The sequence below is a fragment of the Somniosus microcephalus genome, chromosome 19 (assembly GCF_052327205.1).
Source record: "Somniosus microcephalus isolate GS21.2 chromosome 19, FLI_Smic_1.0, whole genome shotgun sequence".
NCBI classification, from domain to species: Eukaryota; Metazoa; Chordata; class Chondrichthyes; order Squaliformes; family Somniosidae; genus Somniosus; species Somniosus microcephalus.
Genome location: NC_141005.1, coordinates 56,161,936 through 56,188,892, shown reverse-complemented (window position 1 = coordinate 56,188,892; position 26,957 = coordinate 56,161,936). Strand labels below are relative to the sequence as shown.

General features: G+C 45.4%; 1 protein-coding gene across 2 annotated transcripts in view; it reads right to left on the bottom strand.

Moving 5' to 3' along the window:
- znrf3 (zinc and ring finger 3) overlaps positions 1-26,957 on the bottom strand; it is a 267,670-nt gene that overhangs the window by 40,741 nt on the left and 199,972 nt on the right. For both annotated transcript variants that reach the window (XM_085961806.1, XM_085961805.1), the window contains exons 3-4: positions 17,889-17,963; positions 3,938-4,069 (exon numbers count right to left, since the gene is read on the bottom strand). In XM_085961806.1, the coding sequence (XP_085817932.1) occupies positions 3,938-4,069; positions 17,889-17,963 (207 nt within the window). The remainder of the gene's footprint in view (positions 1-3,937; positions 4,070-17,888; positions 17,964-26,957) is intronic.

Here is a 26,957-nt window from a genome sequence, read left to right as displayed (position 1 = left end):
CTCAACTGATTAAAAAGAATGAACTTAATGATGCGTGCGATTTACATTCTAATTAGTTCCCAGAACACACCTTTGACAGTCCACACCTAGCCTGGTGAAACGGTTTGGGCATGTTTACTCTTTAATTTAGGTTAGCTACAGGTTGCTTGTGGGAAGAATCAAACCCAGAAAGACTGATGAAATTCAAGTGGATTTAATTACAAAGTGGGATCAATGTAGAAATCAAGAGAACTGATCCTAGTTTCACCTGACTCGTGACTTGCTTCACATTCCTTGGAATTTTGCCTAGTGTGGAATGCCTACCTAAAGTTTGGGAATGTTTTCCAAACCGTAATATCGGATACTGATAATGGGTGAAAATTATTGACTACATTACAATGGTTTTTTTCATTTTTTGCGTGTGTGTCCTCGGTAAAGTTAAGCATGTCAGTGGCAGCATTACTCCCACTCTCAGGCCAGATATTACATGGGTAAGATGCAGGATAACGCTTCCTTGCTCTGTCTCATTAATGTGTTTCAACTCCAGCCTCAGGACAGCATTACGTGATATTTTCATTCCCACACTGGCTACCTTCGTGACCTCTTTGGGCAAGATTGCCAATTACTTTTTGAGTTGTGGACAGCTATCTCAGTGGATTAATGCCCACTATTGGGTTTCGGTTCAGACCAAACTCATCTTAGATGCCCTTACAGACTCTGAGCTGAATTCAAAAGTCAGGTCCCAAAATTGAAAAAACAACTGTACTACAAGATGCACTGCAGCCACTCGCCAAGGCTTCTTCGACAGCACCGCCCAAACCCGTGACCACTACCACCTAGAAGAATAAGGGCAGCAGGTGCATGGGAACACCACCACCTCCAACTTCCCCTCCAAGTCACACACCATCCTGACTTGGAAGTCGCTGGGTCAAAATCCTGGAACTCCCTCCCTAACAGCACTGTGGGAGTACCTTCACCGCACGGACTGCAGCGGTTCAAGAAGGCAGCTAACCATTACCTTCTCAAGGGCAATTAGGGCTGGGCAATAAATGCTGGCACCCACATCCCGTGAATAATTTTTTTTTAAGTCCCCCGACATAACCTAGTGTGAAGTGACAGCCAATACTTTTTTGGGGGCGAAATATATTCTGACAGCCTTTCAACTTCATTTCGTTGAACTATGTTACTTGCAGTTCATGTGCTACGGCCTTGTACAAATCTTGGAAGGTGACAGGAGACTGCCTTTTTTTGAATGTTCTAAGTGGTTTAGGTAGAGCTGTAAACTAATAAGTGATTGTCAACGTGAATTGGATCTACCAAATAAATTACAACCGCTGGAATTCACCATTAGAGATATCAGGATAGAGAGTCTAGATCTAGACTTCTTACTGTTGCAGTTGTTTAAACAACTTTAAGCCACGTACATAAATGTACATTTTGATATAAAAAAAGAGATTCTCCTCCGCTTTTATTTGTTTAAAGTTGTGACCAGAAAGAGCCCTGACTGCAGCCCGCAGCCATTTGGCAGTTCAGTGCCACTACCCAGCGAAAATATTCTTTTGATCTTTAATTCAACTTATCAATCAAGCCAGGCAATAGAGCCTGTGGCAAAACAGCACATAGGCAAAGCTCGGGCCTCTGCAGCAGCAGTAGAAGAAATAAAACCAGCGCACAAAGGGGAATATATTTTCATGCCTCCCATTTTCCATTCGGGAAAAAAAAGGTGAAATGATCCCTTCTGTGGAAAGAATGAAAAACAACTCCCAGATGAAAAAAAGGACATAAAACACAGTAATCCAAACCAAAAGAATTTTTTTTTTTTTTTTTATAAAAGAGAAAGGAATGGAGCCAGAAGGCCAGCATTGAGAAAAGCAAGAAGGCTGTAAGCTCAATTCTGACATAGCTATTGGCAAAGTTTGAATCACAAAAGGCATGAAATTAAATCGGAGTAAAAGTATTCTTAACAAAAGCACTGAGCTATAAATAATTCACAATAGGAACTGGTAAGATTAATGAGCTGTCATTTCTCATAAGTTGAGGGTGTTAGCTGTATATCAGAAGACCTTGTTCTCTTACCTCACCTCTTTAACGTGCCCCGTAAGGCTCCAACACGAAGAAGGAACTTAATTCACAATAGAATATCCTTGATCATTTTGATCCATAGTTTTGTCCTACATCACCCCATCCCCCCCACCCCCCCAGGCTGCTGTGACTTTCCTCTAGACTTCGACTATGTGCTTCAATCCTTCGCTTCGAAAATGTTCACCTTTCATGAGGAAACTTGAGCAAAAACTAAATGTTGATCCCTAACTATACCTTTAAAGAAAAAGGGGGAGATATTCGGTATGCTCTGTTTGGGGGTGGTAACATTTGAAAGCTGGGAAACTGAGGGGGGAATTTTGCCAGCCCTGGGAAAGTGGGTATGGAGGCAGGACTGCCGGGAAAATGGCAGAAACTGGGAGCAGGTACCGAACCCGCTCCCAACCCGTCTCCGTGCCATCTTCCCAGGAGGCGGGTCCCCGAGTCGCGCAGGGACCCGTCTCCTTGAGGCGGGAAGGGGATTACAGCCATTTAACTGCCTGTTAACAGGTAGAGGTGCGGCACTGCACAATGTCCCGTGCAGCGCCGCCGTGATCCGAGGCTCCTTCCCCCCCTTAAAGGGAAGGGCCATCGCTGCAGGCTCGGCATTGGGACCAGTCAGCTGGTCCCCGACGGCAGCCGCGATCTGGCCCGATCAGCCCCATGCACACCAGCAGAGTGCCGGGCTGATCGATCGCGGCCCAGGAGAACTGAAAAAAATGCATCTTAGAAATTTTCCTACTTACCTCGGCAACCTCCCCTTTAACTTCCGCCCCCAAAGCGCCCAGCCTCCCGAAAAACGCCTCCTGCAGCTGTCAGTGTTTTTGCCCGGCGACACTGCAGGGGGCGGAACTGAAGTTCGGGTCCAGGGTGCTACCGGGGCGAGGTGCACGCCAATGACGTCACAATCTCCGGGCACAGGAGATCGTGGTGCAAAGTGTTACCACCGCCGCCGCAAACCTCACCCCCGGGGGGCGCAAACCCACCGAATTTCTCCCCTAAAGAGTCCTACTGTGGGATCCACTATATCAAAAAGTTGAAAAGAACTCTGATGAACTTTATCAGCCATGTTTCTGGATATTCCTGTTGAATTGCTGTTGAATATTTTTGTATCTGTAGTGACTAATTCAATCATTTCAGGAACCAACTTAATATTGGAAATCTTCCTGCTATGTTTATAATGTCGCCAATCCATAGCGACCACAGGAAAACTTTGTTCTAAGGAGGAATTAAGGAACAGAATTACTACATACAGAAACCTACCGTAGCACTCGGAGTAAGTGACCATCTTTCAATGTTAAACCAGCAACAAAACGCCATCAGGTTTGGTAACTTTCAAGTCAGTTTCACCCTTGATGTCACCAGTAGCTACCATTTAATGAGCCATTTTATATGTGCTGTAAATGTAATTGAAATCCACCACAAGATCACCTTTGTGTGATGTCTTCACGATACTGGTGGTCGGGGGTTTCGGGGTGGTGGGGAAGGAGGCTGTCTATGGACAGCTGCGGACCCGAGTTGGAGCTGGTAAGTTGGATGATGGTTCTGTGGGTTTTGGGGATCAAGGAGTATTTACTGTATGTAGAATTTTCCCTCGGGAGATTATGTAGGCGGGGCAGAGTCTGTGATGGGGTAGATTATATATGCGCTGTGCAAGTAGCAGACTTGACAACCTGAATGTTTTTTTTCCTACCAACCATCGTGCACACTGATTGAGAATTTAAAAAGTCCCAAGATACTTAATAGGGCAGGATTGGAGATGGAAATTATTTTCATGGGCACCATGCATCCAGAAAGCTCCTTGCTCAATTTCAAGTAAAATTGGGAGTGCTGAACAGGACTTCAATGATGGAGATTAAAGTGTTTTCTTCATCCTTACCCGTGGTGGTCGATGTTGGATCCGTGCTCGTGCCACTTTCTGCTTGTTAACGATGTTCATTAATCTCACTGCATCAATGCCTTTGACATAAACCACAGGCCGTTTCAGTGGGTCTTCTGAGCCTTGATTCAACTGCAAAACAGCAGAAAGCAACATCAGCATGGTAGACACAGAATTTACAGCACAGAAACAGGCCATTCGGCCCAACTGGTCCATGCCAATGTTCCTGCTCCACGCGAGCCTCCTCCCACTCTACTTCATCTCACCCTATCAGCATCCTCTTCTATTCCTTTCTCCTTCGTGTACTTACCTAGCTTCCGTTAAATGTATCAACGTTATTTGCCTCAACCCATCCAAGTTCCACATTCTAACCACTCTCTGGGTAAAGAAATTTCTCCTGAATTCCTTATTGGATTTATTAGTGACTATCTTATATTTTTGTCCTCTAGTACTGGTAAGAAGAGCTGTGAATTGCTGCACAACATGGTTGATTCTTAACTGCCGTCCGAAGTGTTCGAGCAAACCTCTCAGTTGTAGCAAACCGCTACCACACGGACTGCAGCGGTTCAAGAAGGTGGTCCACCACCACTGTTGGATTGCAAAAATAGGCCTGTGAATCAAAGCCTGAATCCTCTCGTCTTTAAATATATTAACCAAAGCTGTAGGAAGGGCTGTAGTACTAGAAACCATTCAAAGGATGTTTAGCTTCACGTATTAGGAAATATATATAAAATGAACATGTAGCATTTAGGTAGCTGCGAAGCATGATGGGATACTTGACCATCATATTAACCAAGTACTGTAGGAATAACATATTTACTAGACTCTTAGGCCTAGAAATTCAGTTTGGGCCCGCCAGCTCGCTTGCGCCCAGAATTTACCGCTGGGCGCGGAGCCAGTTGCGCCCGTCAGATATTCAGTTTTTGCGTCCCAAGTCGGAACCGGGCGCTATTCCAGGGTGTGCCCGCCCCCGCTTGGGGCGCTGAAACTGAATTTCAGCGCTCTAGGCGCCGCTGCGCCACCCGCTGCGGAGCGGCAGGCTGCGGTACTGCAGGCCTCCTCCTTCTCTTAAGGGGGAGGTGCCTGCGACGGGTAGATCGCCGCTGGATAGAGCCGGCAAATGAGCCCGGCACCACGGAGAAGTGCCGGGTTCGCGGAAAGCAGCCGGCAATGCCGCGGGGGGGTGGGGGAGGGGGGTGGTGGAGGAGGCCGGGGAAGGAGGTGCGGCCAGGCGGCTGCCGAAAAAGCGGCCGGCCGCACCTCCACCTTAAAGCACCCCACTAAGGCTGCAGTACCGACCCGGTCTCCGAATGTTATTAGCGACCGCCACGGAAGAGGCGGCCGCTACTGAAGATGGGGGTCGGGGCGGTAGCGGGGCGGAACCGGGGCACTGCGCACACCGATGATGTCATCGGTGCCGGCGCAGCGCTACCGGCTACCGCCGCCATTACCGCGGCGCTCAATATCAGCGCTACCACCCCTACTGGCGCAAAAGCCCTCTTTGGGCGAAAACTCGGCGCAAAGCCAACTGAATTTCCAGCCCTTAGTCTCTGTCTTTGTTGTTATCAGTGTTACAGAAGCAGTGTTTAATGCAGCTGGCCTTCTGAGAGATAAGGGGAACTGAACTTCATAGGGAGTCGGCCATTTCTATCTCTGCCTCAAACACCTTATCTTCCTTTGTAATGTCTGCTCACAACTAAAAGCGGACGTTGTTTATCATCTCAAGAATTAAGCGACCTTGCTCACAGAAGCTAGAAACTGTTATGCTGTATGTCAGAACACTTCAGGGCGGCTCCTGACATTGAGTGACTAATCACGCCAACCAATAAGGGAGTGACGGTAGTGACGCTGTTTGTATGTGTATGCCTACTTTTGCAACCTAATGGGCGGTACCTATCGAAAGGTATATCAAGGCTTGTAGATTGTATTTCGTTGAGAGGAAAGGTTCGATTCTGGGGAAATCAGCCTCTCTCCCTTGTGCACAAGCTTTTTAGCTATTTACTAATAAAACTTTTACTTTATTCTTAATTCCGTCTCAGTCTAGAGTTTCTCCTCGATTCGAATCTAACACCACCTTCTCAGGGAAACCAAGGATGGGCAGTAAATGCCAGGATGCCCATACCCCGAGAATGATTTTTTGAGAAAAAAAAGGAATAAAACAAATTAAGCACAGGAACTGTTTTAGATCCCTACATGCTCTTGGGTCTGATTATTATTAGATTAAAACGTGACCTGATAGACGGAGTTACAGTAGTTGATATTGTTTACTTTGCCACTAGCCTGTGTATTTTGAGCCTTTTTTGGGCTTCAGATTACTTCCCTCCACGGTTCTGGTCGTCACCGGAGGTTCAAATAATGAGTTTGGCTGTGAGCCCTTAATTGGCTGTGGTATGGGATGGCTCCTAGTAGTTGAGCTTTGAAGTGAGAGGAGGATGGAAGTGGAAAAGCTGATGTAGCTCTTGTCAGGAGGGAGCAGGAAGAAACATTGTGTGTCGAGAGTCGGAGGTGCTCAAAGTACTGGAGAGCTGACCAAACAGCTGGAAATGACAGCATGGAGGCGAGACTGCACAGAGAGGAAAGACAGCTGAAGGACTTATGTTATCAAACAGTTACAAATGTAATCCGGTGGCATAAAGATTTGGCAGGTCCTTTAGAAAAACTCAGGCCCTTAGATTAATCAGTGGAGTACTGGTGCGCAAATGCCTTCTGTGTATTTTTGTGGAATTCCTCTTTCTGCTGTTTTGATCGAGGCAGTAACTGGTTTGAAATAAATGTGTGAACGTCTCTGCTAAAACAGCGGAGAGTAAAATTTTAGAATCACATTCGCACTCGTTCATTAGTATCCCATGGAGTCTTTGTGGGGCCTAGAATTTCAGGGTGCATTCGCACTGTAACTGTCGTGTTGGTGCTACACTTCTAGCAATATCTGAGTGACACTGCAGACCAGTCCTTGGACTGAGTGGTATTATTATTTTACAGGATGTGTTCAGTTTGAAATGTCGCTCGCACGCATGTCAAGCTAGGAGACGAGCAAATGCCGGCACAGCACCCAAAATACTGACTACTGACCAACGGCCTTGATTATAAGCCGCCTATGACACTTGACAACAAGCACTTACCCAGCACTGTACCTAGGGTCGCCAACTCAGGTTGGACATATTCCAGGAGGTTGCATCACATGGCCTCCAGCCTCCAACCGCCCCGCCCCTACTCTCCTGTCACTGGTCGCCCGACATGTCCATCATCGCAGTGCACCGCCTTCCCACACCAATTGGAAAGCGAACAGACTCTTCAATACCCGATTGGATGATTCTTGATCGTCAGTCAAACAGCCTTTTATCCCATGTCCAATGTTTTTATAACTACTAAACCAAAGTGTTAAAAGAACTTTCTTTAAAATAAAAAATTTTTATGCCCCTGTGATTTTTCTCCTGGGTGGCTCACAGCAGTGTCCTGGAGATCAGTCTTTAATTCCTGGATACTCCAGGGCAATCCTGGAGGGTTGGAAACCCTGTTAGTACCACAAGTTCTAGATATACTCTACATTCCTTCTCTTGAATTGGAGGGGATAAAAATGTTGAAAGCAACCAAGTTGGTGGTGTAATTCTAGGGGGTGTCTGAGAGCATGCTCCCCTAGAAAAGTTTTAATTTTTACATTAAGAATGGCGTATTCTGGTAAAAACTATTTTATTTGTTTATGGGATGTGGGCGTCGCTGGCAAGGCCAGCATTTATTGCCCATCCCTAATTGCCCTTCAGAAGGTGGTGGTGAGTCGCCTTCTTGAACCGCTGCAGTCCGTGTGGTGAAGGTACTCCCGCAGCGCTGTTCGGGAGGGAGTTCCAGCATTTTGACCCAGCGACGATGAAGGATCGGCGATATACTTCCAAGTCAGGATGGTGTGTGACTTAGAGGGGAACTTGGAGGTGGTGGTGTTCCCATGCGCCTGCTACCCTTGTCCTTCTAGGTGGAAGAGGTCACGGGTTTGGGAGGTGCTGCCGAAGAAGCCTTGGCGAGTTGCTGCAGTGCATCTTGTAGATGGTACACACTGCAGCCACGGTACGCCGGTGGAGGGAGTGAATGTTTAAGGTGGTGGATGGGGTGCTAATCAAGCGGGCTGCTTTGTCCTGTTGAGCATTTTCATACTTCACAACTGTGGGGACTTTTAATCCTAATTTTTAAAAAAAGTGACGATTGGATTTTCAACAGACCAATCAGACCGTCACTCCTCCAAATCTTACGTCAACGGTCACTATCTGACCTTCAACCACTCCCACCCCACTCTTCCCACACAGTTCACAGAGGTACTATACACCATCCAACCTGTCTGCAGTGACACTCTCTCCTCCTCTAACTCTTCCAGGTCATACTGCCACCCTTATACCTCTTCCCCCTTCAATTCAACTGGTCACTCTTTTCCCCTCTCTGCCTCCCATTCCAGCTACCACTCATTCCCCACACAATCAAGTTGGGACCTCCCCCTCACCACTGTTGAAGCCGGCATCACCCACCCGATCGCAATGCTCCACATCCTGGCTTCTGCCCCCTTTCCTTTCCCTCTTCCATTCCTTCCCCTTCTCTCTCTCCCCTCAGTGCTGTTCCGACCCAAGTTCTGTTGCTATATGAAGTTATCCCGGCCACTGCATTGCGTGGGAATTCGTGTTCTCCTGAGAATTCTCTTCCAAATTGTGCAGCAGTCGGGATCGCTTCAAACAGCAGCACGACGTGGGTTAGGTTAGGAGCAGCACTAAGCAGAGGGGGGGGGCCTGGGCCACAATGATGTTTATCAGCACATGCTGACAAGCAGACAGCAGGTTGGGAACGCTGATGGTCGACATGTTTGACATTACAGCCCATGCTTTGAAAAACTGATTCGATGTTTGTGCCTAAAAGGTAGCTTCAGTTTAAGTAATATCTTAAGTTTTTTCTTGGCCCCTGCCAAGTTGGCTGCATTATAAACTATCTGGAGCTGCTCATTCCTTGCAGCCATTTCCAGTCGAGTGTTGGGAGTTTTGAGGATTTCTCTGAGATTCTAGTGTGCAACAATATTTGGATTGAAACACCAGAAACTGTTGTTCCATCTAAATCTCTTAATGTCTTGTTTAGCAATGAGCCGGATGATTGAGATATACATAAAAAACATAGCCACATTGGTATTACAGGCCTCTGTCTCTTCTTGTTACTACTGAATCAGATGAAGCAATTAATTGATAAGCTAGTGGTTGGCTCATGTCTCCTTGTACGGCTGTATTCAGTGTACGGAGATGGTTTAATGGTGTTTAATAGCTTATACGATTCACCTTCATCATTACCAGCGTTCCAAATCTGGAGCTCCCAAAAATACAGCTCCTTTAAAATGCACGAACTTCTATTGCTGGAGATAAGAAGCTGAACAACCACTTGTTATCTGCCTACCCACAGTGTAAGCATTGGAACATAGGAATTGCTGGACGAAAAAAGACCAAAGTCCACCTATTTCGCCTTCTACCATCCTGGTAGTCACATGAGACAACGATAATGGAGTTATTGACTATTCACAGCAATCAATCTCTATCAATTAGTCTACAACAGACCCAGACATGACGCGAAGAAAGCCCCAGTGATGGAGAGCTTTGGGAACCACCGGTCCAAAGTCACCTCTTCCTCCCAAGCATGCTACACTTACCACATATCATGTCTCTCACAATGTTATTTTCTGAAAGAAATCCATCTAATTTTCATTTGAATGATACTAGGACTCCTGCACAAAGCGGTCACAGGTCTCCATTTGGGTCAACCCCTGGGACTACTGGTGCTGACACTCCCATGGAAGACCTATTGGAAGCTGGAGCCCCCACAGTTCCCATTGGTAGACTTGAGGGGCTGGATTTTCATTGAGGAGGTGGGTAGGAGGTGGGATACAACTTTCGGGGTTGTAGTCCCGCCTCCATCGAATTGTAGCCAACCTGCGCAATTTTGACTTGATTGACCTTGTTGAGCCCACCCAGCAGGCTCAGCAGGCCAATTAAGAGCCACCTGGCAACAGGTGACATCACAGATTGATATTTCATATGTCAAGACCTTTTGACAGATGAAATATCAGCGTTTGACAGCTGTTTGAAGCTGTCAAACACTGACAATCTGTACTCCAAGTTAATTCCTTCCTCTCAGGATGATTTAGAGATCTCTCCGGAACAGAAAGCTGAATGCTGCAATTTTTGACAGATCGCAGCCATTCTGCTTTCTGTGCTGGTGAGATGAGGGACTCCCGCGACCTGAAGGAAGGAAGGCTGTAAAGGTAAGTAAAACTACTTTAAACACATCAAACACACTTACCTCTGCACTCATGCACCCATCACTCACCTGAACACCGGACATCTCGACCCCTCCAAGCCCTCCAGCCCGACGGCCCGCCTCGCTAACTTGCTGTGGTTTGGAGCCGTCAGGAATTCCACACTTCAAGAATGAAAATAGGGATTAGGCTAAAAACTGCCTGTTATCTACCTGTTAACAGGCAGTTAATTGGCACTAATCCCCTTCCCACCTCGGGTAGGCGGGTCCCAGCACGGGTCGGGTACCCACCTCCTTTGAAACTGGCATGGAGGCGGGTTGGGGGCGGGATGGGTTCGTGCCCTCCTATTTCAGGATTTTAACCCCCCGCACGCCTCCAATCCCGCCTCCACAGCCCAATGAAAATCCTGCCCGAGGAATCAGCTCAGCATTTCTACTTTTAAACAGTTTTAATCACATGGAAAATAGAATCTACAGCACAGAAATAGGCTAATTGGCCCAACTGGTCCATGCCAGCATTTATGCTCCACACGAGCCTCCTCCCACCCCTCTTCATCTAATCCCATCAGCATATTCTTCTGTTCCTTTCTAACTTCCCCTTAAATGCATCTGATGCGATACCTCCCATTTTAAACTACCTCCCCAGACAAATTTCTACCTCTAAACCTCTCGAGATAAAACATGTATGAGGTGAAATCGGTCTTAGGCGATAGTGAACCTGCAACCCGTCCTACACCTGCCCGCTTGACTTCATTGGAAAAGAAAAACGGGCAGGTGTAAAATTAGCCGCCGATTCGCTATTGTTTATTTTGCACTACCGCAAGAAAAAATAAGCTGCTGTCAGATAAGGATGCTTCAACTCATTTAAACTGGGGAGACTACTGCACTCAGTAGAAAAAAGTGCCTTATATACAAGCTCACAACTCACAGTTATACAGAGTAGAATATCACAGCAGTGGACTTAGGATGACTGAAACATCCACAAATAATGTATTTCTAAATCAGGATCAGACCACGAAAGGTGTGTGTATACGAATTTGTAGCGAGAGACACTTAAAGTCCTTCATGTTTAATGTATCTGCCAAGCCTATTGTATACAAGGTATAGACACTGGGTGCAATAATGTAAATTATGTTGAAATGTTTCATTGCATTTATTGCAGCCAGTGTGATTCTTACAAAAATGATGCAAGGCAGGATTGCTCTCCTGCCCCAAAAGGGTTGCCAAATGTCGTCATGACAACAACACCCTTCAACAAGCAGGTTAATGCATCTCGATCCTCGTAAAGGTTTCGTACACAGGCAAGAAGAGGGTGAGGCCGATTTTAACTGCCACCGCCCGGCATAAATGAGCCCTGGAAAATGGCAGTGGGCCACTTACTGCCCTGCTTGCGCTGGCGCTCCAGCCCCCGCCACCTTGGTAGGGACACTTGAGATGGGCAGACGGAGCACTTGACTGTTTCAGGCGGGAAGCTGCATTTAATGTACAAATTGGAGCCCTACGATGTATGTGGGATCCCGATTGCAATCTTGAGGTACAACCAGGTGGACCGTGTGCATCACACAGTCGGTCCGGTTTTTACCAGCGTTGAGGGACTGCTGGAGTCCGCTCATAAAATGGACTGAAACCATTTTCTACTTTTATTTTTGTGGGGCCAGGAGAACGGGAATGCTCATCCTAGTCCTACAAAGACACTCTGGCCCAGTGCCAACCCGTGCCAGGCCCGCTGCCCTGGATTCCCCCCTCCCCCAGTACTTCATTCATTATTTTATACAGGTTAGCACTTCTGTTAAAATAACAGACAAAGGAATAGCATAAATACACTAGTATTCACACAGCATAATCTCAATACCTAAACACCTCGTCCTAGCCTGCCTCTGATTGTTTTAAAGTGTATAAACCAAGGGATGAGAAGCAGACACCAAGTTTGCCAATTTAGAGGGACACGATTGCCCTTTAACCCTTTAAATCATTTCCATACAGAAACACCAAACCAGTTTCACAAAGGAAGGCTTAATCTTTGAAATCCTATGTAAACCGACTTAAATCCCAATAATAGTCATTCTTTGGTGACCAGGTACATGTTAACATAATAACAAAACCAATGAGCTTTATCTGTCGCTTCCTTTTCCTAGAAACTGTAACCACTTTTCCCATCCGTGACATCAAAGAAGCCACAGTTAATGACAGTTCTTGGGCCCAGCTATAAATCTTTTATTAATTTTCAACTGCTCGCTGCAATTTAGCCCTGGGTCTTTGACTAGTTCAAACTGTTCCCTTCAACATTCGTCGTTCCTGCCCAGACAGCAATACCAGTGTTTACCTGGAGGGGTGGAGGGCTTTTCAACGTTGGATATTACAAAGCAGTCAAAGAAATGCACAGAGGAATGTGCAGGCTCCATGGTTTCTTGCAGCCCTGTACATTCCAATGACAGAGATTGAGGGGGTCTGAGAGACAAGAGTCATGTTTGGTCTCTTTTTTGATCTTTTGTGATTGGCAAGGTGAACTGCGCTAGCCTCTTTTCTGTGCTGCACATTCCGATCTAATATCCTAAGAAACACAAAAGGGAAACATTTGCAAATGTAATAGATGTTTGCTCTCTGGGGCGTTCGTTTATGTAACAGGCCAACACCTACAGCTCAACCCAGAACCTTCAAAAGTGAAGCTCTGCTGATGGCTAAAACTAGGGACCAGGAAAGAGCCCTGGATTCGATCCCTGATCTGTGCCGAGTTACCCGATCTCAAGAAGGGCCCTGGTTTGGTGGCAGTGACAGTTGGTCTTAGTGCCATGGGATAACCCCCCCCACCAGCCCACCTCCTTCTCACTGTCCAGTAAGCCCTGTTGGACAGCGCACTCTGTGTGAATGTCGGGTGAGGGTAGGATCCGATGTGGCTGTGATGCCACCTCAAACACTCACATAGGATGCCACCACTCACTGCCCAGGCTCAGGTATGAAGAAAGCCACTCGAGCAAGGTACCGAGCGAGGGCTAGCACCTGGGGAACTGTACCCCAGCATGAGTTTTTTTTCGGAGAAGCGGGGAGACAATCAGGGGCAAAAAATTCAGAAGTGATTTAGATAGATTTCTGCTTAAGCAGGGAGTTGGAAATATTAGTCCAGGTCCTGAGAGAAAACCTAAATTCTAGGGCCAGTTTTCATTCCTAAAGTTTAATATTATAAATAACTTGGATTAATTTGTACGGTTTGTTCTGCTTTTTGCTGAAAGATGCATAAAACTTAGCTACTAGATTAGTTACTGGCCTTTCAACACTATAACCAATTTACACTGATGATGATGATGATGGGTCAATTCCTCCTTTAACCAATAACAGGACAGTGTCTGATTTCCTCTGTACTGATGACCTACTAAAGCAATCATGGGAATAAACTCCTTTCAAACATGTGATTTTTGAGAATTCTGTTTTGTTGGTGGGCCCATGGATTGCAGAGACAGACATGCTCCTGCTTTTTGCTGAGGGGAATTTCACCCTTTATTAATGGAAAAAAAGAACATTCCTAAAGGGGACTGCATATTAAAGAAAAAAGAACTTGCCAATGAAGTACTTTTGAAGTGTAGTCATTGTTGAATAGTGCCGTGGGATCTTTTACATCCAACTGATTGGGCAGACGGGGTCTCGGTTTGGCGTCTCATCCGAAAAACGCCACGTTTTGACAGTGCAGCGCTCCCTCAGTACTGCACTGGAGTGTCAGCCTAGATTATGTGCTCAAGTCTCTGGAGTGGGGCTTCTGACTCAGAGGCAAGCATGCTATCAATTGAGCCATGGCTGACACGACCCAAAATCACTGCCAATCAGGTTTAAAGAGAAAGCTGGGCCTATGTGCTGGGATTGAACTAGTAGATGCGGGGCAATATTCCTGGGCGTGTGTACCAAATGACTCTTTAAAAGGGAAAATATATGCACACACATTCACTGATTCTGACTGATGTGACTTATAAGGGAAATTATCACTCCAATCTAAAATAATGCAAAAAGGTAAACAAATTGTTAATAAATGCTGCATGTTATTTTGCAGTAATCAACTGCAGCTGGCTCCTTGATAATGTTGAAATAATGAATCTGGATTAATAATTCATGTATGAAATGTCTGTCATTTGACATCAAGAAAAAATGCAAATAGAATTAAATTATTCTTACCAGCTTCACAGCACTGTATCCCTCTTGCTCCCTGTCTATCTATACCAGCAGATCTCCCGTGGTGTTACTCAAAGTGAGTTAGAAGATATGTTACTTTATAGGGGTGCAATAAAGAAAGTGTGACAGGGATAGCGTTACAGGAAGTAAATGTGACACTTTACAGGAAGAGCCTGCTATACACAAGATTAGTGATATAGATAAAGAATAGAAAGAACTTGCATTTAAATAGTGCCTTTCATGTCCTCAGGAATTGCTTTACAGCCAATAAATTCCTTTTCAAGCATAGTCACAGTTGTTAAAAAATAATACAATGGGTTTATAGGCACCAACCCGATTTCAGAACTTAAATGGCAGTTCTGAACTTCCCTGGTTTTGCTCTTGCAGTTTGTGACAATACCTGAATCATTCGATGGAACTGCCACCTTGAGGTAGGGATTCCTCTGGTCATTTTGTGTAGAAGCAGCATGAAGATGTTCGCAAACTCTCTTTGCTATTTCCAAAAGAACATGGGGACAGATCGTAGCGATAATGTAACACGGGCGATAGCGAGTCGGCAGCCCGCTTTATGTCTCCCCCAATTTTTCTGAAGTCAGCGGAAATAAAAATCACTTTCGCCCATTTTACACTATTTCGAAATATATCCCCAAGTTTCCAGTCTCGGTCAAAATGCCGAAGACAGGAAGCCCTCACAAACCCATTTACAATGTCTCTACACATGGCGACTGAGGAACCCTTACCCCCTTTGTACTCATGCCTGGAAACTCATTGTTTGATAGCGTAAGATAAAGTAAGACCCTGCATTTATGTAGCGTCCTTCACCACGTCCCGGAGCATTTCAGTCAACTAAGTACTAAGTTGAAGTGGAAAAGTGCCAAGTTGCACTTTGAGTGTTGTTACAGTAACTCGTGCTGGCAGGAGGTTAGAACTAGTACTGATAGGAAACGAGTTCAGAGACTGTTTGGGAGGCGTCTTGCCGTTCAGAGTTACTGTTCCTCAGGTGTGATGATGAGCAGACTGCTGCTGTCATGATAACTACTGCTTACCTAGGATCAAGCACAACAGTCAAATGCCTTCCGAGCCTCTGTAAAAGACAAACTGTTGCTCCGTGGGAATAGGTAAGTACTGGTAAATGACTAAATTGTGCTAAGTAACTGCTGTTTTTCTCTCATTGACCGTGCTCTTAAAATATCTCCACATTGTACTCCCGAGAGCCAGAATCAGGCTTTGCGATGGGTTTGATGTCTGCAGTATTAGCTCGAGGGAGATGGTAGGTTCCATTGTACCTCTATTGTTTGAAGGATCACAGACATCCCTTCATTAATCACACAGGCTAATGTACAAGTGGGGGCTGTGATGGAATTGACTGCTTTCAAAATCACTATTGATTACTCTACACGTTGTCAGCTGTGGCTCCGTTGGTAGCACACTCGCCTCTGAGTCAGAAGGTTGTGGGTTCAAGTCCCACGCCAGGGACTTGAGCACAGAAATCTAGGCGGACATTCCAGTGCAGTGCTGAGGGAGTGCTGCACTGTTGGAGGTGCTGTCTTTCGGATGAGACGTTAAACCGAGGCCCCGTCTGCTCTCTCAGGTGGACATAAAAGATCCCAGGGCATTATTTCAAAGAAGAGCAGGGGAGTTATCCCCGGTGTTCTGGCCAATATCTATCCCTCAATCAACATAACAAAAACAGATTATCTGGTCATTATCACATTGCTGTTTGTGGGAGCTTGCTGTGCGCAAATTGGCTGCCACGTTTCCCACATTACAACAGTGACTACACTCCAAAAAGTACTTCATTGGCTGTAAAGCACTTTGAGACGTCCGATGGTTGTGAAAGGCGCTATATAAATGCAATTCTTTCTTTCTTTCTCACAATGTGTGAAATATTGGCCAATGCTTCATCCTTGACTGTTTAAGAGTGACCTGTGCTGAAAATCACTCTTTGGCTATAAGAGACTGGCTTTCTTCCTCCGTTTGTTAATACTTTCGACAGCTCGAAGCATGGCAGACTCCAAACTTTCATTTTTTGTATGTATGATACATAAAATACTCAGAAGTGTCCCTGTGGAACATCTTGACTATGTACACACAAAGTATTTTCTATTCAAATGCTGATCTCGTGGGTGCCTACCATTACAATCTGTATTCTGAAGAGTTAATTTAATATTGGCAATAAAGGAACTAAAATGTTGGCATGGCTTTATAGCATGGCAACCTTCAAAGATAATAAATAAACAGTACGTGGAACTTTCTAAATAGGTCAAGATATATAAAGGTCATTCTTTATAAGCTAAGACTTTTCAAAATGACCCGATAACACTTAAACCCGCTCCCAATGATTTAAATGAGTAAAGCACTGTCGGGTGAGGCATTAAGTCAGAATGATCCCGGGGCTAAAAGGGTTAAATTATGAGGACAGGTTGCATAGGCTAGGCTTGTATTCCCTTGAATATAAGAGGTTATGGGGTGATGTAATTGAGGTGTTTAAGATGGTCAAAGGAGTTTATAGGGTAAGACAGAGAGAAACTATTTCCTCTGGTGGGGAGAGCCCAGAACAAGGGGGCATAACCTTAAAATTAGAGCTAGGCCGTTCAGGGGTGATGTCAGGAAGCACTTCTTCACACAAAGGGTGGTGGAAATCTGGAACTCTCTTCCCCAAAAAACTGTTGAGGCTGGGGGTCAATTGAAAAAATCAAAACTGAGTTTGATTGATATTTGTTAGGCAAAGGGTATTAAGGGTTCCGGAACCAAGGCGGGTAGATGGAGTTAAGATACAGATCAGCCATGATCTAACTGAAACGCGGAACAGGCTCGAGGGGCTGAATGGCCTACTCCTGTTCCTAAGCCATACAAATCTCTGGATTGAACCCTAGCCTTTGCTGAGTTGGGTATTCTCAAGCCAGGTTGGTGGTAGGGGTTGATGTACTGCTATTCCTTCGGGTAAGGATTCCTCTGGCTGCTATGTGTAGTGACGCCGTAAAGGAAAATACTGAAAGATTGATCAATGAAAGAAGCAAGACTGTTTTTTCCCCCCACAAAGGGATATTAGATCATAGAATAATTTACCACGAGTGACTATCGCAGCAGAAACTATAACATTTAAATGGTAATTGGAGAAATATTTGAAAGGGCAGAATATAAAAGGATACAGGGCAAGGGCAGGGAAATGGGATTAGAGTAGATAGTTGCAGAGGTAGCAGTGGTATTGACCAAATGGACACTTTCTGTGCTGTAATTTCTATGATTCTATGAAATGCATTAGTCCTCTGGAATTTCTTGTAAATTCGTGAACACATACACGTTGCCATCACATATTGGGGTAGATTTTGGCTTCAATGGAAATGAAAATGGGGAAGAGATGTAAAACGGGCTGCCGATTCACTATCACCTGTTTCACACTATCGCACAATGTCTTGATCCACCCCATAGTGACCAGAGGAATTCTCATCATTCTCTGCTTTTTTTTTTAGCTCCAAAATGGCCTGGCAAACCCTGTCCAGGTCTACAGTGAGACTCCATTCCATACCTGGTCAATGGCATCTGGGTTTTCAGATACATCAAAGATGACAGCTGTTGCTCCTCGCTGGACTGCCCGCTTAGCCTGCGAAACAAAGTGCAAGATTCCTAAGTACAAAGTACATTTTAAACAAACAAAAACAGTTTAACTACAGTAGTAAGCATGTCAGTGAGATTGTTTTCTCCAATACAATGTATAGCACAGTTAGTAATATTTTTCTAGGCAAGATAACCAGAGCTCTTTTCAAGGATTACAGTCTGCAGCCCCTTCCCTCCCCCGGCCTTACCCTAGAAATCCTCACTAATATACACCTTGCTTCGGTTAGGTAGATTGTTGAGTTAAATGTGGCATGGATTGTCACCAAAGTGTTACAAGGTTAGGATTTTTAACAGTAATACACCATCTTTAAATGTTGCTTGCCTTCTCCTTTCGATTGTTGGCCTTGTATCACACATCATGCACGGTGGAGAAGCTAAGTGAGTGAACTGCTGGCAAGTCTCTTCAATAGTGCTTTGAAACTAGATGCCAGGAGATACACAAGAGGGCTCTAGGGTGGCCCTCCAATCCATCTTGCCCCTCCTCCCTGTGAGGAAACATGGAACCTGTGCTCGGTGCTTCCTCATAGAACCATGGCTACCTTTCAGAATTTGCCATGACTGGCAGGGGGCCGATATGGAGGTGTGAACCTTAACTCTGCCAGTCCATGGAACAAGTTGGCATTCCAATGCCATCCCTACAAGCACATTACCTTCACCCACTCCCCCAACTGACTCTCTTGTAGACTCATGCTAGGCTATGGTCCCATGGCAGCCGACAGCCCTCTGGTACCTTGACATGTGAGCCTTGACAATATGTGTCATCGGGGAAGCCCAGTTGTGTCTTCACCCAACGTTTACACAAATACACATTTGCCGATGTAATAACACTTAAAAGTAATTCATTTTGCATGAAATGGTTTGGTGCAGTTCTGAGAACAACTCTCAAGAAGCTCGACACCATCCAGGACAAAGCAGCCTGCTTGATCGGCACCCCATCCACCACCTTAAACATTCACTCCCTCTACCACTGGCGTACCGTGGCTGCAGTGTGTACCCTCTACAAGATGCACTGCAGCAACTCGCCAAGGCTTCTTCGGCAGCACCTCCCAAACCCGTGACCTCTACCACCTAGAAGGACAAGGGCAGCAGGCGCATGGGAACACCACCACCTCCAAGTTCCCCTCCAAGTCACACACCATCCTGACTTGGAAATATATCACCGTTCCTTCATCGTCACTGGGTCAAAATCCTGGAACTCCCTCCCTAACAGCACTGTGGGAGTACCTTCACCACACGGACTGCAGTGGTTCAAGAAGGCGGCTCACCACCACCTTCTCAAGGGCAATTAGGGATGGGCAATAAATGCTGGCCTTGCCAACGACGCCCACATCCCATGAACGAATAAAACATTTTTTTTAAATGTGATAAATCCAAGCATTTATTCATTTTCTTTTCATCGGAAGTCACTAGATAGCAAGCAGAAGCGGATGCCCCTGTTTGATGCTCCTTCCCCCCATCCATAAGCAATGGGATGCTGCGGTCAATTTTATCAGCTGAGAGCAACCAACTTAGCATAGGCCAAGGATTGAATCTAGTCTCTGTGACTCAATTCCACACTGTGCAGTGCATTTACCAAGAGAGAACAGGGGGAGCTCAAAGATAAACGTTTTTAATTGAAATACAGCCAAGGGATAAACCATCTGTTCGTGACATCTTTTGCTCATCAATCACTGGAATTTGTTTTTTTTTCCCAGTTACTCTGAGGTCTGGAAACTATTTCAGTGTGAGATCTGCAACTCCCCTCAACTATGGAAAGGATTGTTTCCTATTATAAAAGTTAAGACATCCTACTGGGCTACTTATCTCAAGCGAGCTTGTCATCGGGCATTAAGCATTTGAAAAAGTCGAAAATTCTGCTTACAGATTCTGACAACACAAGGCACCACTCAGTCTAGTCATATCAAAATGGCGGCATAAAATGAATGAAGGTATTAGAGGCTTTCTGAAGATGATCGTGCAGGTAGGCCATACTAACTATTTGTATTCGCAACTCAAATACCACCAGGCCTTCTAATTATACACAGAGCATTCACCGTGTTATTTGAAAATGCCAATGGAAATAAAATGCCACCACTCCTTCCTGTTCAGATGGAATTGCCAGCAGAATGTTTTCACTGTCTCAGCCACCTCGCTCTTCACTGTCTCAGCCACCTCGCTCTTTGTGGTAGATTCGTGCACGCGCCCGCTTTCGGGGGGAGATCTATTGCTTTTTTTAATACTATGAGACTCAGGAGATGGAATGGAAGAATGGATTCCACCATTACAGTGGGCCGTCCCTTTCTTTCCACGATTGAGAACTCCATTTCCTCACATGGAATGCAATCTCCGCCAGGTCGACTGGTGCGCTGGGAAGCTGTGATAGACCTAAGAACATAAGGAAATATAGAACAAGAGGTGATTTGCCCTGTCAAGCCCATTCCTCTATACTCCATGCAGAATCCTCTCTTATCTTGGCGTCTAACCAACTCATTAAACCTCCTGAGGAAAGATTTTGCACAGTTTCTTCTTGTCATCTCCTCGCCGCAGATAAATCAAGTAAAACTCCAGAGTTAGCTAATCCTGTATTCACCATTATATATTCTGCACTAGTTGCTCTCCTTGGTATGACCTTTCCATGGTCCCAGCAGCTACGGGGCCTTCAGGTTCCACACAGCATTTGGTTAGCTCTGGCTGTACTTATCCATCTAACTTACAGCCCTGTTACTAACCAGATGTTCATCTAACCCCTTTTATCTAATAGGGTTTGTACTGCCAATCCACTTTAGGAAGCAGATGGCACTGCCAGTTCAGGTGGAGGTTGCTTGTGGGAACTGCCTGAGGGCGGGGTCGGTCACTCAGCAGCCGGAACAATAGGAAAGCAACATGCTTTATCTCATCAGCCTGTTGGCTCTGGGAAAACATGGTCCCCTTTGGCTCCAACATCTTTTTGTATTAGTGTTTAATTCACTGCCACCTCTCTTCCAGGAATGCCCACCTTGAAGAAGTTCCGCTCTTCTCTCCAACGGGATTTCTGTTTGTCTCTTTTACCTTGTTCATCTTCATTGCTTTCTGTCTCCCTTCTCATGTTTGATCAGGTATCTACCAAAACTCACTTTCACAGCCACATATCTTTCCTCAGCAACTGTCTCCGGCTCCGACTTACTCCACATGGATTCCAACTGAAATTCCACCCTTCGTATTTTGGATCCACCCAGGACTACAGATATCTCCAAGATATTCAGCTTAATGTTTCTTAACCTCTCCTGCCTTCTATCCTATCACAGACCTTCCCTTTTGTTCTTTCATCCCCTCCCCCCTTTCCCAGCCCCTAATTTGCTTAAAAATCTGTTCCATTTCCTGCTTTTTTTCAGTTCTGACGAAAGGTCATCGAACTGAAACGTTAACTCTGTTTCTCTCTTTGCAGATGCTGCCTGACCTGCTGAGTATCTCCATCATTTTCTGTTTTTATTTCAACCAAGTATATGTTCATGTTGCTTTACTACACTGCTCTCAATGGCAGGGGCTCCCATCAATGAAACTTGGCCAAATAAAGAGGACGCCCTGAGGTTCTGAAAGGTGCTATATAAATGCAAGTCTTTCTTTTTTCTTTATACAGTCCCCACCACTTAAAGTGTCCACGTTGAAACCGGGCAGTCACGTTTATCGTCCAAAATTACCATTATCCACTTGCATGAACGTCGATTTCAAAGTTGCCGGTTATAGCGTCTTAAGCACTTTGTTTATTTCGGGCTCGAACCGCTGAGCTTACTCGCCGGGAATCCTCGATCGCACCGGCTGGGCTTACCAAGGAAAACAAGAGTGCTTCGGCTTTAATCAGAAACAGGATGTTTTTGGTTTAAAAGATGATATATAAACTACTGGGGGGGGGGGGTTTCCTGGTCTAAATGTATTTTTTTATTCAATCTAATACCCTCTAAAAGCAATTCTTTCACCAATTAAAATCTAAGCACTTAACAGCGGATTTCGAGTCAAAGTAGAAAGCTGACTTTAAGTGTCCTTCCAGTATCCTAATTTCATGGTGTTTACACACGCCATGATACTCTGTGCTGTATTAGTGCTGTAATGAGTGAAATACTCTAAGAAACATGACAAAGATTTTATAGTCTAAACAGAAATTGAACCAATTTATTCTCGCCAAAATAATCTTATTTAATACAACGTTGTTTAAAACAAATCACTTGTAGCTTGCTTGTATTTATTGGCCAAGGAAGTCTACGTTGACAGGTTCCGAATGATTACTGAAAGCACCTTTCTCTCAGTTATAAGGACTTACAGTGGGTATTGTCTTGGTAAATTTTCTGGTTTCAGTATATACACTGGGAGAGTACTGTCATAGCACTGCCTTGTTATACCGGCCATCGCGTATAGCGGGCAAATCTCGTTCGCATGAAGGCGCCCGCTATAAACAGTGGGGACTGTATTACTGGGTTCATTGATGTAGCACTTACTGTTGTAACTGTGAGTCTATTCCACATAGCCATCACTCTGTGGGGATAAGCATTGCTTCTCATCTCAAATCTTGCTTACGGTTTATTACTTTTTTTTTTACTTGCGTATATGAGGGAGAAGGGAATAGAGGGGAAAGTGGGGGTGGGGGGGGGGGGCAAGGTGAGAAGAGGTAACTAGAGTGGATGGAGATTCCTTTGGAATATAAACACCGGCAGAGGCAGTTGGGCCAAATGGCCTGTTCGTGTGCTGCAGACTGGAGGTCATTCTACGGAACACTCGCATCCTTGAGATTTGTGCTCACAGTCAAAGTTAAATAACCTGCTTCCATCTACATTGCCCAGAACTCTCCACATTTAAAACTCTGAATTGGGTCTCCTTTCAATTATTGTTCCTACTGAAATCCAGATTTTGGATTGTTCTTTCTGATCCTCCACACTGCAAGTTCCTGATCTTAGCCAGGCTGTCTGGGGTTGTGATTGGGCTGGGGGGGGGGGGGGGGGGTGGGGGCTGCGGGGAGTGAAGCGAAGACCAGGAGATCCCTCTGAGAGAAAAAAAAATATTTAAAATTGTATTCATTTGGAAAAAGTGTCACTCCAAAGTGCCCGAATGCCCATCTTAAGTATAGAGGTAAAAAGTACACACCTGAGACACTGCATCCCGTCCTTTCTCTTTACAGATGCTGTGCACTTCTACCAGTGCCCGCCTTTACTTTTAGTTGGTATAAAGAACATTACACATCGCAAACAATGAAAATCGTACCCCTTAGAAAGCGGTGGAAAAAAATAACTTCTCATGGAGTTGGGTGATTGGGGGGGGGGGGGGAAGGAGGGAGAGGGGGATGGAGGGATGAAGTTTTTTTCCCCTCACAGTTTAAGAGCGGACACGTTGCTGAGCACTGTAGCAACTGAGAAAAAAATGGAAACATTGCAGGCTTCCTAGAATAAGGTGGGAGTCGACACTTCATTTCTGAACTTCAAAGAGCTGGGTATTAAGGCCGTGTCCCTCACAGCTTTAGAGGAGTGAATTTATGGGTGGTGCGCAGCACACTGGCGCTGTTAACGGGAACAGAGCTGCGATTGTGCAGCTGCTGTAAACTGTATTGATTTATTGCAGTGTTTATTTCATTCAAGGAGTAAACTCATCCAGCGACATAATCTCTCAAATGAAGTCGTGAGGCTTTAACCCTTCGACTGCAGCATCCACGTTCAGCTTTGTGCAATGTTCCCACGATAAAAGCTCTTCTAGTCCGTCCCTGCTTCAAACTGTTTGAGGACTGTTCAGTGTTTGGAAGGCTTCCCCTCTCCAATTTCTCTCCTTAATGCGTCAACTCATGCTGGGGTCTGGGCCCCACCCAAGCAGCCATTATTTGTGGGCGAGATCGAGCCACGGGTAGAGGTAAGCGGAGGGCAGGTCACAGCCGAGCATGATCTGTCCTCATCAGATATACAAGTAGGTGCAACTTCCATTTCAGATGGTGATCAGAAGCAAGAAACCGGGCTGATTTTCCCCTACCCTAACCCAGAGGGTGTGAATGGCAATTATCTTGCCCCTACTGCTATCCTGGCTACAATCAGTTAAGTCAGTATGGAATTGAACTGGTCTTTGGTTCCTGGCCTTGATATCTGTTAGTTTCCATTCCACGTTGGGCAGTGCATTTTGCAATGGAGCCATTCTTGGGAGTTCGTCCAGAAAGCTTTCACGTGCTCCCAAAATGAAGTAACTTTGTAATATTTTTAGTTTTGATGCAAAAGGGTTAGCGAGATCATCACATGGCACCCGGCTCTACGCCAGTCCGAACCAAACTTGGGCCAGTTTGACTTTTAGTTGGATTGGCTTAATAACAAAATGGAATGGGACTCAGAATGGAAGTGCTAATTGAAGCCTCAAGAGATCAGGCATACAGTGGGCCTCCCTCCACCTGCACTCCAATCTCGGACGTCAAATGGAGAAGAATGAGCTGTGCAATAAAACAGTGTTGCTTACTTCAGCAGTACAGAAGATCTTTTAATCCAGATACAAACGCCTAGCTCAAATGGCTCGGGTTTCCGCAGACTAAAGCAGGAATGTTCCACACACGCTGTTGATGCAGCTGGCTTTCTGGGCTGGAAACAGTCAGGTTTCCCTCAGACTCCATTCTCCGCTGCAAAGCTACAGCTCAACGAGCTTAAGCAATGAAGCTGATCCCTGGTGTTAGAAGGGTGAACTATGAGGAATGACTGGATAAACTAGGCCGCTTCAGCCTTGATAAGACATGTCTTAGAGGGCACCACATCGAGGCATACAAGATACTTAATGGGGTAGAGAAAGTAAACCCTGATAATGGGATAAAGTAAACTCTGAGCAATACTTCAAATAATCCAAGGTAACTGACTCACAAGGCAGGTCCACAGTTGTGAGGAGCAAGATTATGATAGAATCCAGGAAGTATTTCTTTACACAAGACAGTGATCAACAGCTGAAATGGGTGACCAAGAATGGTGGTTGAGGCTTAGGACACTGGACTCAAAAAGCTGGAAGCTGGAATGAAAAGATGGTCGAGTGGGTATTCTGAAGGATGAGATCAAACAAGCCGAAGGGTTTTCTTCATCCGAAGCGATCTTGTGATGTGGAACTGTTCTGGATCTTCTCCCAAATCCCTGGCCTGGTGGTCCCTTGATAAGTTTTAAACAATGAGAAGAGCCATATGATCAAATTGGAGCAGTTTGGTTTTGAATAATTTGAGGCATTGTATAAATCTGAGATGAATAGATTAATTTGAGGAAAATCACGGGTTGGTGCACAGGAAACATCAGGCCACATGTAGACTCAGTGGGGTAGATCTCGACTTTGTGCTACAGTGTAAAACGGGCGATAGCGAGTCAGCAGCCTGGTGTACATTTCTCCTGATTTTTATTCCTATTGACTTTAATGGAATTGAAAATGGGAAGAGATATCGCACAACGTCAACATCTAACCCAATGACTTCTCCCAGTCTCCCGCTGTAACTTGTCGGGAGATCAGCAGGACCCCTGGAGTAATGGTATAAACGGTTGTTTGCAGCTATTTACGTCATTTCTTTGGGACTTCCATTGGCCTCTCATGGTAACTCTGACTGAAGCCCTCAGAAAACAGCGTAAATGGGCATTTTTAACCGTTTCCCCGGGGATTACGCCTGTCTCTCAGCAGGGCTACGGTGGGAGACTGAAAGAAACCTGGAGTTTCAGGGCTGGTACTGAGGTCCTGAAGGCCGGTTCAAAGGAATAACTTGTGGTTCCTAAGCCAGATTTATGGCTGAATAACCGTGGGTGACTTCCCAACATACCTTGCACGAGAAGGGGAGAAAGTTCATCGGGCACAACATCTGTGCTCGCCAGCCCGCAATTTTCCGCTTATTCACTTTAATGGAGGGGAAGTTGTGGACTGGCAGACACTTCAGTTGAATTCCTGCCCCTTGCTATTTAAATGTTTACTGGCCTTCCCAATGTGCGAATTGTTCAGTAGAATAAGCGTTCTGACTTACAATTCAGTTTGGATTCTTTAAAATTCAAATAATCCAAGTGAGAATTCCGTAGAAGATCGCCTCTGTTCACTATTTGTAACAAAATTGGAAAAGTCAGTGCAAAGAACACATGTGCAATTTTGTTATGAAGCACTGAACACAGAACTTAGGAGGGTTATTCGGCCCATTTTGTCTGTTCATTGCACGAGCAATCCTAGACTAATCCCATTGCTCGCCCCACAGCCGTGTATCTTCTTCTGCTTTAAATATTTATGCAATTTTCCTTTGAAAGATGCAACAGTTTTTACCTCAACTACTCCCTGTGGCAAACCATTCCATACCCGAACAACTCTGCATAAAGACTTTTTTCCTAACCGTTCTCTTCACTCTTAGGTGACAATTTTAAATTGACGTCCCTCAGCACTGACTCCCCAACCAGAGGGAATGGTCTTTCCCTATTCTCCCTATCAAAACCCTTTGTAATTTAAAAAAAACCTTTGATTACATTTCTTCTTGGCCTTTTCTGTTCCAGCAGAAATAGTCCCCGTAGAAACATAGAAACATAGAAGAAGGAGTAGGCCATTCGGCCCTTCGAGCCTGCTCTGCCATTCAATGAGATCATGGCTGTTCATCCAAACCCTAGCACCTGGTCCCTACACCGACAGCCATCCCACCCAAGCCCTATCCCCGTAACCCCACGTATTTAATCCCCCCTAACACTAAGGGCCAATTTTTATCATGGCCAATCAACCTAACCCGCACATCTTTGGACTGTGGGAGGAAACCGGAGCACCCGGAGGAAACCCACGCAAACACGGGGAGAATGTGCAAACTCCACACAGACAGTCGCCCGAGGCCGGATATGAACCCGGGTCCCTGGCGCTGTGAAGCAACAGTGCTAACCACTATGCCACCGTACTGCCCGTGTCTCAGGTCGCCGCAGAACTATAGTTTTTCTCATCCCTGGCATCATCCTGCAAAGAGTGGCCTCTCCAACAGACAGCATCTTCCTGGATCATGAGGGAACACGGATAGATCCGCAACCCGCACCCC